At 46.0% G+C, this 13,516-nt stretch overlaps 1 protein-coding gene across 2 annotated transcripts in view; it reads left to right on the forward strand.

The window, feature by feature from the left end:
• ARHGAP20 (Rho GTPase activating protein 20) overlaps positions 1–13,516 on the forward strand; it is a 63,424-nt gene that overhangs the window by 40,596 nt on the left and 9,312 nt on the right. For both annotated transcript variants that reach the window (XM_048935066.1, XM_048935075.1), the window contains 4 exons: positions 1,323–1,400; positions 4,553–4,619; positions 7,222–7,404; positions 12,507–12,685. In XM_048935066.1, coding sequence (XP_048791023.1) covers positions 1,323–1,400; positions 4,553–4,619; positions 7,222–7,404; positions 12,507–12,685 — 507 coding nt within the window. The remainder of the gene's footprint in view (positions 1–1,322; positions 1,401–4,552; positions 4,620–7,221; positions 7,405–12,506; positions 12,686–13,516) is intronic.

Here is a 13,516-nt window from a genome sequence, read left to right on the forward strand (position 1 = left end):
GAAACTTTGTGATACAAATAGGTCTTATGGCACTCTGCTGCCTGTACTACAGGAGCTGGGGATGCCCGAGAAATATTTCATTTTTGGAGGGTAGGGAAGGGTAAACACAAGGCATAAACCGTTTTATTGTATTCTAGCCCAGAGCAAAATTTATGCAAATGTGCTGACCTACTGCTGAGAGCCAGATGTCAGTGCTTTGGGCAAATGTTAAATTTTTTATGGTATGAGCGTTCAGATATGTCCTCAAGCAAGATGTAGAATACTCTCACTACTTTCATTTGATTGCCATGGCAGCTTGTTACCATCAGGGACTTACACACTGTACAGCTCAGATCTTTCTAAATGCAGAATGTCAGGCGGCTGTTTCACCTAAACATCACATGGCCAGTATAAAACTGATGTGCTGCACAAAGCAGCAGGCTACAGCAAACTGTCCTGGATCTGGCAGGAGCATTGGCATCCTGTCTCTGCCCCCCTCCTTTCTTTGGGCCATTGGATATGTCTGGGAGGTTTGGCAAAAGGCGCTCTGGACATGCTCTCTCCTCCTGCTTTTCCCCCATGCAAGGTGATAGCAGTGGTGCTGTGCATCGCAGCGGGGCTAGGAATGGAGTTGCTAATCCTGGTGTGCCTGAAATGTGTGACGTGCAGCGTGATGGTGCAGAGCAGCATCCCATGATGCAGGGGAAGCCTGGTACCAGGCAGCAGGTGCTGAGTCTTGCTGTTGCTATGCAGAAAGCAGGCCTTTGTGCCCACCGTGTTCTTCTGTGCTGCTACTGTGCAGAGGCAGGAGGGTGCTGCAGGGGCTGTAATTTTAACTGGAGGACACATTCCCAAGAGGAAGTGTTTCTGGTATTAAGCCAAATGTAGCTTTGAGAAGACTATATAGAAAGTGGCAAAGAATATAGAGAACAGCCTATGTGCAGTGCTCTCTTACCAGGAGTTCTTTAATAGAAAGGGAAGGAAGTGATTTACAATTGGTATGAAGCCATCTTTTTTTTCAGTGAAAAAACTCACTGAAATGTTTCTTTTCTTTTCAAAGGGGACATGCATGCATCTTGTCCCCAGGAATCATGGCACTGTGCCCTTCTGATGGAGCTCTCAGGGAAGCAGGGAGCGAATACAGGCAGTGTGTGACAAGGCAGAGGAGTCAGGCCTCTGTCTCGGGCAGCTGGGTCTTTCTCTGCAGTATAACTTACTTATTCAGCAAAATTTTAACTCCCTTTTGTTTCTGCAATGAATCATGCAGTTATTTGACTTCAGATACTCTGTGCAAATCCAATTTTTAATGCCATTTTGCCTGTCTCCTTTTTCCCTGTTCACAGTCAAAAACCCTAAATGTAACCAATGTTGATACAGCCAATGATGTCATTCTCATGGCCCTGCAGCAGCTGGGAATTTCTGTAAGTACTTGCACTGGTCTTAATGAGTCGCTTTTAATAATCAAATCTTCTCTTCTACCTTTTCCAAGATTTAGGATATGAATGTAAATTAAAACCTTTATCATTAGCAATTCAGTGTTGTTGGAATGAAGCAATACTTTGTTAATATATAGACCTCCAGAGATCATCAAATGCCTTAAAATCCCATCCCTGTAGTGAATCAGTCATGTTTGAAGTTGCTTTTAAATCCATTTTTCTGATGCATAAGAGGAGATATCTTGACACAAAAAAAAATGAGTTTGATGCACTCCCTTTGTGTACTTCAGTGTGAGCAGGAAATCTGCTTACCTGCTTGTCTGTCAGTTTCAAAATATGCAGAAAGGCATGATCAGCTGTGTCCCCAGATTACAGGCACAAGCACTGCTCTCAAATGTCCAGATCAGACCCTGTAAATACCCACAGATCTTTGGTGTCACGTGAGGTATGAGAGTAGCCAAGAGATTGCACAGAATCTGAATGCACCCAATTGAAGCACTGGTCTGAAACTACCTAAGATACCTCAAAATAGTGCACTGAGTGCATGCAGCAATTCCCAGTGGATCCTGAATGAACTTCCTTTCCCTGAAACCAGAAAAGGAAGTCCCTCAGATGGTGACAGGAGTCATTGCCGTGCTTAAGAGTTCCAACTCCCTTAGCCTTTTATCCCACCTTTTCATTATGTATCTGATCAATGCTGATGGTTATGGGAGCTCCTGGATGACAGGTTTTTAATGGCCTACAGTTGGCCGTTTGGGTAACAAGATGTTTTTCAATGTGTTGGTCTTGGTGTCTGTGTTGTTCTAAATGCAAGGAGTCTGACAAGGCTTTCCTTACTGCAGCGCTGTGTAAGAAGTCAAACATGACCACATGCCATTCTTGTGCTTCCTGAGACCCCTAGCCCAAATTAGAGTAACTCCAGAGTATGCTTTCCCTAGCATTGGTTATCCCTAATTTGCACAGGCTTTTAGTGTGTCTAGAGGACTACGTTGCTGGTATGGTTGTTCCTGGGCGCAGTATTTTTTGCTGTTACAGCTGCTGTGTCCCACCTACACCAGGTCTGGGGCTGTGGCCCAAGCTCACAGTCCTGCTCTCTGTTCAGTGAAGGTAGCTCTAATTCATAGAAGTGAAGAGGATATGATGTGAGCTAAAATCAAGCCCTCTGTCTGCCCCGTCTATGCCAGAAATCAAGACCACATTACATTACAGCTGCAATTCTATAATGCAGTACATTTCGTTTTTACCCATTTCATGGATGTCACTTGCACTTCCTCATTTCTTTTACAGAAAAATCAGGAAGATGGTGTTGCCAAAAAAGAATGTTGTGTTTGGGGTGCATGGGAGGAGGAGCTAGCTTTGTTGCAGCTCTGTGTTCTTTTGTATGTAGCAGCATCAGGCCATTCCTCCTCTTTACATTTTTATTTCAAGTGGAAAAAAAATGAAAGCCTTCTGCAAGACGTACAATCTTGCCCACGGAATCATTTGCTCAGAGTAATATACTGCATCTTTTCACTGCATCTGCATAGCATAAAGCCTTTTTCATTAGTGGCAGATCATCAGATTAGCAATAAAATCAGATGAGCTAAATAAATTAAGCTGCAGTCTATATATCACCCAGCTCCTCCAAAGGACTGATCTGACTGCGAGGGAGCTTTCCCTTATGCACCATCTCGAGGGGCTTTTTGTGTCCAGAGAGAACCACTTGAAAGGAGCTCTGTGACTTTTCAATAGCAATTATAAAAACTACATTTCCCATGTTTGTAGTTCATGTTACTTTGGCTGAGCTCACTCTATTTTCATGCATCGGGGTTTTTCCCTCTGGTTTCTCTGATAAAACAACAACTAGTTCTCACAAAATAACATTGAGCCTTTTTCCCAGATGCTCATGGGGAGCAGAAAGAAGGGCCTTGGGCTCCCCAGCTCCATGGGTACACTTGCTGCTTTTTCTGGGACAACCAGAGTTCCAGTGACAAATGGCCTCATAAAGCCCATAAAGGACAACATTTGCAATCGGGAGATGAGCCCTGCCTGGCTCTTCCCCTTGCCTGCCCCCTCTCCCCAGTAACTAACCCGTTCATATATATATATATTTAAAAGGAAAAGTAAATACTTTTCTTGTGCTCCTCAGCTGTATTTATTTGCTGCTGGCAGCTTGCCCTGAGGCACCAGAGATGTCTCCAAAGCCTATTTATTTTCCTTCTGCCTCCTGCTAGCTGACTTAACAGCAGTGCTAATATGGCCCAGAGAGATCTGTCAGTCAACAAGCAAACTGCATGGTCTTTATGGGGTGTATTGGCACTACAGCGGGTGTGTGCAGCAAGCAGGAGAGTCTCAGGAGCTCTGGGGACACTGCGGAAAGGTCCAGACAGTGCCTGACAGTGGGCAAATCTGTTTACAAGGAGGTAGGATTTAATTGTTGAGCTTAATGCTGCTTTGGGGTAGCCAGAGAATTTTTAGACTTTAATTATCCTCACTGAAAAGGCATTTAAGGTGCAATAGTTCACATTTCATACGGTATTTATCCACTTCACTGTTGCCCTTCCTTCTGAAAGTGCTTTGTATTAAATGTCATTCTTTCTGTCTCTGTTGCTTCACTTTCATATCTGAAATAATGTGCTATTCTCCTCCTTCAAGTAAGCTGTAACATTGACTTGTATATTTATGCTGAGGGCAATATTTAGAATGTGCTTTCAAATCAGCAGTTTTACAGGCTTTGCCTAAAGTTGCTCACATTCTCCAATCCTCTGGAAATTGTCTCCTTTGATGTAAATTTATCCCCCCCTCTGTGAATTATGAAGGAGGGTTCCACAGCTTTAAAGCAGCATCCAATGCTCCCAAGCCTTTAAACCCCCAGTAGCTGCACAGCAGGGCTAACGAGGCTGCCTGGGGCTGTGCTGTGTGCCATGAGTCCCTTGGGACCCACCCCTGGCACCAGCTGGGATGGCTGCAGGCGAGGGGGCTGCACTCCCTGTGGCAGAGAATTCAGAAACTTTTATGGTGTCAAATTTGGGCACTGTGGAAGTAAACTGGGTTCCACTGATGCCAGTGGCAAGCTGCTGGTTATTGTTATATTGTGAGAAATTTGACACAAGCTTTTTCATAAGCTGGCAAACTTATTCTTGATTTTGCTTCCAAAGGGATCTGAAAAAGACTACAAGCTGTGGGTGATTTCAGGAAGAGAAGACGCTCCATACCCTCTTATTGGTATGTCGATGACATCATTTTATTTTTCAGTGTTCACTCGTTGTCTTTAGTGCTGAAGGAAGCAAGAAATGCAGAGATTACTGATGTGCAGTTCCCTCTTCTGTTTTGTTGTTGTTGTTTTTTTCCCCTTTCTTCCTCTTATTTCCCTGTTACCAAGTTTGCCTATTTAGGCAAACAGATGCTGATCCTTAATTTTGAAGAGCAACATGTCTGATTGTGTCACATTCACAGAGACAGAAAAACCTCATTTATTCCTGCTCTGTTTTTGCTATTTTTGGCTGCACAAGCTTCTGTCTTTCCCAGAGCCAAACTCTCCCCCCAGCCACCTCCTCCCGTGGAGCCACTCCAGCTTTGCTGTATTTCCTCCTACAGTCCCATAGCATTGTTTACTCTACTCTCCTCCTCAGCACAGCTCAGCAGAGTTTTGAGAAATGCTCTGTGCTTCCACAGTTCACCTGATTCCAGTGGGCCTTTGCAAACCTGTGTTTCTGCAGACTTGTATTAGCAATAGGATGAGAGGGAATGGCCTCAGGTTGCACTGGGTTGGTTCAAGTTGGATATTGGGAAAAATTTCTACTCAGGAAGAGTGGTGAGGCAGTGGCACAGGCTGCCCAAGGAGGTGGTGCAGTCACCATCCTTGGAGGTGTTCAAGAGATGTGGTTAGTGGGCATGGTGGGGATGGGTTGATGGCCGGACTGCATGATCTTAGTGGTCTTTTCCAACCTGAATGATTCGATGATTCTCAACTGGCTGCTCTCCTCTGACTAGGAGCAAACTGTTCTTACTGGCTTCCTAAAATGCTTTTCTAGACGTTCTGTCAACAGAAACCAACTCAAAGTTGAGAAGTGATGAGATGGGCTGATTTGATTTTGGGCTGTGGTTCTGAGAACAAATCCCTCCCGTTACTAAGAACCTTTAAGAACATTTCCCCCACAGAAGTCCAGCAGAGTTCACACACAATTAGATCGAGAAAATACTGTGAAATTTCTGTTCTCCTCCTGCAAATCTAATCTTAGCATTCCTTCTTAAAGCATCCTTAGCTACAAATGCTTTGCTGTAGTCAGGCAGCATTAATATTTATGAAACGTCTAATCTGCACACCTTATCACAGAATCACAGAATTGTAGGGGTTGGAAGGGACCTCCAGAGATCATCGAGTCCAACCCCCCTGCCAAAGCAGGTTCCCTACAGCAGGTCGCACAGGTAGGCATCCAGGCAGGTCTTGAACATCTCCAGAGAAGGAGACTCCACCACCTCCCTGGGCAGCCTGTTCCAGTGCTCCGTCACCTCACTGTAAAGAAGTTCTTGCGCATATTTGTGTGGAACTTCCTGTGCTGCAGTTTCCGGCCGTTTCCCCTTGTCCTGTCTCCACTCACCAATGAAAAGAGTCCGGCCTCGCCATTCTGCCCCCCACACCTTAGATATTTATAGACCTGGATCAGGTCCCCTCTCAGTCTCCTTTTCTCAAGACTGAACAGACCCAGTTCACTCAGCCTTTCCTCATAGGGGAGATGCTCCAGGCCCTCACCATCTTCGTGGCCCTCCGCTGGACTCTTTCCAAGAGATCCCTGTCTTTTTTGTACTGGGGAGCCCAGAACTGGACGCAGTACTCCAGATGAGGTCTTACCAGGGCAGAGTAGAAAGAGTATGGACATTGCAAGATGTTTTGTCTTTGAAATGTGGAACTGAACTTTGTCTTTTAGACTATTATGTGTAGCTCAGTCAGATAAAATCACAGTTGTAGTTTTAAATACAGAACCAGAGGATTCAGAAATGAGGAAGACCTTTCTAACTGACACTCTCTCACTAGAATTTTGAGGTACAAGCTTTGTAAAAGAAGAATCTGACATCCAACTGACGCTGTTCCTGATATTTACATAAAGGTTTATCAGATAAAGCTGACTGTTATCAGAGGTGCACATTTGAAGCAGTTTGCACTTCAGTTTCATCCTATCTACAGTCTCAAATAGGTTTACTTCTACTATCAGCACTCAAATTTAAGTGTAAGAGAACTAATTTAATTAACTAATGCATTTCAGATTTAATGCACTTTAGCTGCCATGTGTTTAGACAAGTTCAAAACATGTCTTTCTTGCTGGTATTTTTGAAAGCTCCTCCAGAAATGAGTTGCCTTTGCACAGTTCCAAAAGGTGCTGTTGAATGCAACTCACCTGCAGCAGCCCTGGGATTTGTGTTTCCTTCCTCTCAGCCTCAGGCAGTAGGTGCACTTGTGTCTCTCCTGGCTTCATTACCATTACACAGGCAGAGAGGATCACTTTTGTAGTGAATTGTTTTGTTTTGTTTTGCATGCTCAGGTGACAGATGACTGCTCTCAAAATCTTGTTTTTATGGCTTTTATGTGAGGTGGCTGTAATAGGTCCGATGGTACCTTTACATCTGTTTAGTTACACTGAATGCAGTAACTCCACATCTGCCCAGGTATTATTTATGCCAGTGTAAACACGCAGAAAAATGACAGTTCTCAGGTAACTGAGAAATTGTGTGGCCAGCATGCAGAATCTGCTTTTCTTCTGAGGTAGATGGGAGCTCTGAGAGCCTCCAGACAGTCCAGTCCAAATGACAGGAATTTCTTTTTGCACAGGACACGAATATCCCTTTGGGATCAAGATGAGCCACATCCGTGATGCGATGCCCCATGGCTCAAAGCACTGTGCCTGCCCCAGGCAGCTGCAGGGCTCCTTCCTGACAGAGCAGCTGCCCCAGGAGCTGCAGTGCCAGTTTGTGCTGAAGCCAAGTCGCCTGGCCGAGAGCCCGCCGCTGCACGGTACGTGGTCTGCTGCTGCCTCCGGAACGCAGAGCCTGCCTGTGGCCTGGCAGTGCTGGGGGAAGCCAGAGTGCTGGGATGGAGGGTGTGCAGTGAGGAGCAGCGGGCAGATGTCAGTGCCAGCTGCACAGGAATTTTGCTGTGTGGTTCTCCCCAGTTTGAGCAAATGCTGTTGCCCGTGTGCTGTTTTTATAAGTTACAGTTTGACAAGCGGCGTGTCAAGAGGTTGCTCTAAAACCAGCAAAAGAAAGACAAGATCTTCCCCCTGCAGGTTTTTGTAAGCCTAAAGAAGCTTCTCCCTGCACCCCTTTCTGTGCTCTGCAGCAAAGCAAGGAGGTTGTCTGGTACAGAAGCCAAGGCTTCAGTTCTGCACAAAATTCAGCACCTTCTGTCTGAACAAGGTACCAAGGACTGCTCGCCTCCCTTACTGGCACCTGTCTCATGGGTCAGCCTGGGCATGAATTTCTGGGGTTGACAGTCAGCAGAACATGAACTAGCAGTGTGCCCAGATGGTCCTAGGTGGCCAAGAAGGCCACCTGGCTTGTATCAGCAATAGTGCAGCCAGCAGGAGCAGGGAGGGGATCACCCCTTTACACTCAGCTCTGCTGAGGCTGCACTTCAAGAACTGTGTTCAGTTCTGTGCCCCTCACTATAAGGAAGACATTGAGGCCCTGGAGTGTGCCCAGAGAAGGGCAGCAGCGTTATGGAGGATATGGAGCACAAGGCTTATGGAGAGTGGCTGAGGGAATTAGGATTGTTCAGTCTGGAGAAGAGGAGGCTCCAGGCAGACCTTACTGCTCTCTGCAACTGCCTGAAAGGAGGTTGTGGCGACGTGCAGGTCAGCCTCTTCTCCCAGGTAGCAGCAATAGGGTGAGAAGTAATGGCCTCAAGTTGCACAAAGTTCAGGTTGGGTATTAGGAAAAATTTCTTCTCAGGTGAGGCAGTGGCACAGGCTGCCCAGGGAGGTGGTGCAGTCACTGTCCCTGGAGGTGTTCAAGAAGCGTGGAGATGTGGCACTGAAGGTCACTGTTAGTGGGCATGGTGGGGATGGTTGGGCTGTAAGATCTCAGTGCTCCTTCATGATTCTGTGATTCTGTGGCACTGTACTTAGATGAAGTGAGGGAATACAGCTTCTTTATTTCACTATTCCCTGAGTAAGATGAAGACAGTAATATTTTCTCCTGCCTTTGGCCTTGGTCCTGCAAAAATACGAGCACCTGCTCTCTGTTTTGCACTCCGTTGTCAACGATACAGTGACTGCTCACTGCTCACGGGTAGAACATATGGGCAGATCTTTACAGGCTGGGCCGTTAGGCTATAAACACCATGTGACGAGGATGCATCCCACAGTGTGTTTTTATTGTGCTTCACACGCTGTCACGCTAAGCTTAGTTGGGAATTCTGCCCTTCCTCCCCGTTAATGACTCTGTATCAATAAAAATAATATATGTGCACTCTGTTATACTCTGCAACCCCCAACAGTCAAGATCTCCTAAAAAGTACGAGCAGAATCCATTTGTAATGTTTTGAGAAATTAAATGTAGCAAGGCAATATTAGTACCTGTTACAAATTATTCCGGAAATTGATTGCGTTTTTATATAAATTAATTTCCTTTCCACACTCCTTCACCCCCCTCCCCAAGTAATTTGTATCATGTATTACTTCACAGCATATTTCAAGAATGAGGCAATCTAACAGAGGGGTGTAATTAGGTTTACAGGCCCCGCTTGGCAGCTGACATTGACTGGCAAGAGAAAATAGGAATGCAAATCAGCACAGATGTGATGTCGGCAGCACAGTGTGAGCTGTGGGAGGGGGCCAGGCTGGCACTGGGCAGCCTCTGAAACTGAAGCTGGTCCAGAGCCACACGGCTGGAGGAAAAGCTGTGTGTCCTTGTGCCTTACCTGTTTCCATCCTTGTCTGAGAGAACCTATTAGAGTTCCATAGGCCTCGCTGTTGCAAACCAGATCACCTTGCTGTTCATTGTGCTCTTCCCACTTCTTTCTCACCTGTTTTGGTTTTGGAAAAGGATGAAAGGTGTCTGTGTGCTAACCAAGGCTATGATCTGTTTTGGGGCTTGTCTTCAGGTCAGCAAGCCAAGCAGTGTGGGACTGCTGGGCACAGCACCACATATGGGGCAAATTACAGGGAGGAGGGTATGTATATTTGATGCCCATATGCTGTGTAACTCTCCTTCCATGCTCCAGAGAAACTCTCCCCAGGCAGGAGAGGACTTTCCTGCTCCTCAGCAAGTGGTTGCTCTTCTGGTGGTGGTGCTACCTGAGCACTAACAGTGTTCTGTTTTTTTTTCCTGAAAACATGATAAAACCGGAAACTTGGAATCCAAGTTTGAGCAGCATCTTCAGCCACTCTCCCTGTAACCACAGCACACACATAGCATGCACCCTTGGCAAGTTCAGAATCATATGATTTCTAATCAAATATTACCCTGGCCAGGGTTCCACATTTGTGAGGCAAGCAACTCTGTGCCACCAAGCCTCCTCATACCATCCCGATGCCATCTCCTGTGATACGCCAGCCGCTGTGACACTAGTGTTGCTGGACAAGACTCACCAAAGGGAAGCTTCTGCTACGAGGACGGGTAGAGAGAGCTGGGGCTGTTTAGCCTGGAGAAGAAGGGCTCTGGGGAGACGTGAAAGCAGACTTTTGGTATCTAAAGGAGGATATAAGATACAAAGACACTTTAGTAGGGTGTGTTGTGATAGGACAAAGGGAAATTATTTCAAACTAAAAGAGGGGAGATTTAGATTGGATATAAGGAAGAAGCTTTTCACAGTAAGGATAGTGAGACATTGGCACGGTTTGCCCAGAGAGGTGGTGGATACCCTATCTATGGAGAGTTCAGGTCAGGCTGGATGGGGCTCTGGGAAACTTGGTGGAGATGTAGGTGTTCCTGTTAAATGCAGGTGGCCTTTAAAGGGTTCTTTCCAACTCACACAATTCTATGATTCTATGAAACTGCTTGGCTGAACCACACAATGCCAAATGGGTGGTGACAGGAGGACACAACTGACAAGTGGCTGTCCTGTGAGATAAGAAGCTATGTGGACACCAACTGTGCTGCTGTAGTTGTGTCAGCAGTGCTGGCAGGATACTTGAAAAACCTACAGGAGAATTTACTGTGTGGGAACACCATGATGTTTCCCTCCTGCAGCTTTTTGACACGTAACAGGACCAGCACCTAGCTGCTGAACACGGCCATTAAGTCATGCTCACGAGCACGCGTCTACAAAATACCATAAATGCTAATTTGCCTAAAGTATGACTTGAAAGAACTGAGTGCTGTCAGTGACTCGTCTGTCATCCAAACTGTTATTTAATCGTCTGGTAAAAGAGAGAGCAAATTTCCAGTGAGTTAGTCTCAATACAGAAAGGAGGTCTTTGAAAGCTGTTCGAAAGGATTTGGTCAGGAAGGACACTGTGTTTCTAAGCTAATCTGAGGTTTTCTTTGGAAGTTCCTGATTAGTCTGTGAGAAGAGGAAATGAGCACTTGTGCGCCCGAGATGCTGCCAATGAAGAGACTGAATTCCCTGTATGTAAGATACGAGCCCAGCTGATCCCTAGGCAGATGGCTGCTGTTGTGAGCTCCGAGCAAGGTCTGCAGCCAACGTGGTGTTGCTTTTATTCTGATTCTGGGCTAGAATAACCCACCATAGCAGGCCCTGGGGTGCACTCTGGTGTCTCCATATGGGAGCTGTGTTTTCCACAGAGTAATAAATTGCATCTGTCTTGGCTGGGAGCAAGCTGTACACCAAATGTAGCTCTGCACAGGTTCAAGAAGAGAAAGTCTACATCTTCCTCTTCCCGTTTGCTCTTTACACCGACACTTCTCCCCTTTTGAAATAGGAATGGGAAACAAATGAGTTCTGTTGCTCATTGTGTTGATTTTGTAAGTGAGGTGGCATTTTGCTGCGTGGCATTGCTTGTTGGTTTCTGTCCTGCTGTGCTGAAGAACACCAATTAAGCTTTGCCGCCTGTTCCAGGAGAGCTGCATTTACTCACAGTTACTCGTTGCTCACATCACCCATTTGGGCCGTGGCTTTCAAGAGTTGAGAGGCTGAGAAAAGTTCCTTATTTTAAGACTCCTTTTCTGTCATTTCTGCTACTTCTTTTTTCCTCCAAAATAGAATCTCTCCTTCATTTTTACTTGCTGAGATATACAAAGCTATCAGAAAAAAACCCCACCAAACTGTATTTGTGATTGTGTGTCCAGAGCTCCAAGTGGACCAAGCCATAGTCATGTGCAGATATCCTGCTCATCTGAAAGAAAAATAATTGTTTTGAAAGTTGTGCTTACGTTCTCCCAAAACACGATGTGTCAAGTAAAGCTCTAGACACTGCCAAGCTTATATTTCATGGAGCTTTGGGCTTAAAATGTATATCCTCATTATTTTTTTATGAAAGGAATTTTTCATCAGGCTTTAGCATGTGTATGTTCACATTTTGAGTTAAACTGTAACTTTTCATCCTGTAAATCTCTAATGAAAAGCCTTCCGCCCATTCCCTAAGGGAGCATGATCTTCCAGATTGGAATGATGTATAGCAAAAATCACCGTTTGGGCTAAGAAACGCACATAGTAAAGTATAGGAGAGAAAAATCTCATATTATGGTATTATGTTGCAGTCTGTACTTCTGCAAGCATTAATTCTACCCTCTGCCCTCCACAACAGCAGAAGCTCATCACAGTGCCGGCAGAAGTAGGGTACCTCCAGATGGTCAGCCAGGGGAGTCCAGTGGTGTTCATGTATGCACTTTTCCCAAAGAAGGTCTGTGGTTTCACACCTGCAAATGGGAGATGAGGCCCTGAGCACAGGCCAACCACATGCAAAGTCCTCGGGCGGAGGTGCTGGGGCAGTGGTCAGGCCATGCAGTGGCTCTTGGTGATCCTCCGGAGAGCGTGGTTGGGCTGCAGTCACACACACAGGTATGTGCATGGTGGATTAGGCCGAGCCGGATGCCAGGATGCTGGTTGAGTTCATGACATTTTTTCCTTTGATACCATAGCAACCACTGCAAAACAAATACTGGAATTAGAATTGAAATGCATTTCTTCTAATAAACACCTCTCTCTTTTCCCAGACTTGAGCCAGAAGTCATTTAAAAGGAAAAGATCCATCATAAATTGGGCTTTCTGGCGTGGTCCAGGCACCCACTTGGATAATGCGCCCCTCTCCTCGACATCGGCTGCCCCTGGGAAGCTCTTTGGCCTGCTGCTAACAGCCATCTGCGAGGACGACAACCTGCCCAAGCCTCTCCTGGTGAGTCCAGGCACAGGGCTGGCTCTTACAGCAGTGGAATTTCTTTGTGCAGCCAATGAGAACACGGGGATGCTGTGGAAATGGGACGCTGCAATTACTCAAGCAGAGAAAACAGCAGGAAACCTCATTTATGGTTCCCAACAAAAACTTTGGTTTTTAACATATGCTGTGGTGAGGCCTGGTTAATGCCAGACAGCTTGAGGAGCATGTGACTGCTCTGGGCTGTTGCTTCTCTGTAGCCCATGTTGTAAGGCTGGTTCTCAAATCCTCACTTATGCAGTGCAAATAAACACTGTATTCATGCATACTTTTCAAATTACTCCTAAGGTTTCTGTAGAATCCCCAGCCCCTAGCAGGTGATATCTGCTGTCCAGCATAGGCAGCCCATGCTTGCACAGAAATGCCATCTGCCCTCAAACCATTTTAGAGCCTTTCTTGGAGACACCCTAGGGCAGGCAAGCACTCCGAGTCGTCATTTTTTCTCAGGAGGAGTGGTGAGGCAGTGGCACAGGCTGCCTAGGGAGATGGTGCAGTCTGGAGGGGTTCAAGAGATGTGGAGATGTGGCACTGAGGGACGTGGTTAGTAGTATGGCAGTGATGGGCTGATGTTTGGATTGAATGATATTAGTGGTCTTTTACAACCCTAATGATTCTATGGTTCTACGATTTTGGGTCAGGAAGGTGTCCTTAGAACTGCCCTGTTGTTGGTACAGCAATTGAAATGTTTGCCAAAGGGAGGGAGCAGTTCCCACCATGAGCGGTGCAGGATTGGGCCCTTTGTTTCAGCAGACTGACTTCCAGCTGGAACAATGTGAAATCAATGGGGTTACA

Source organism: Lagopus muta, chromosome 1 (assembly GCF_023343835.1).
Source record: "Lagopus muta isolate bLagMut1 chromosome 1, bLagMut1 primary, whole genome shotgun sequence".
Taxonomy (NCBI): domain Eukaryota; kingdom Metazoa; phylum Chordata; class Aves; order Galliformes; family Phasianidae; genus Lagopus; species Lagopus muta.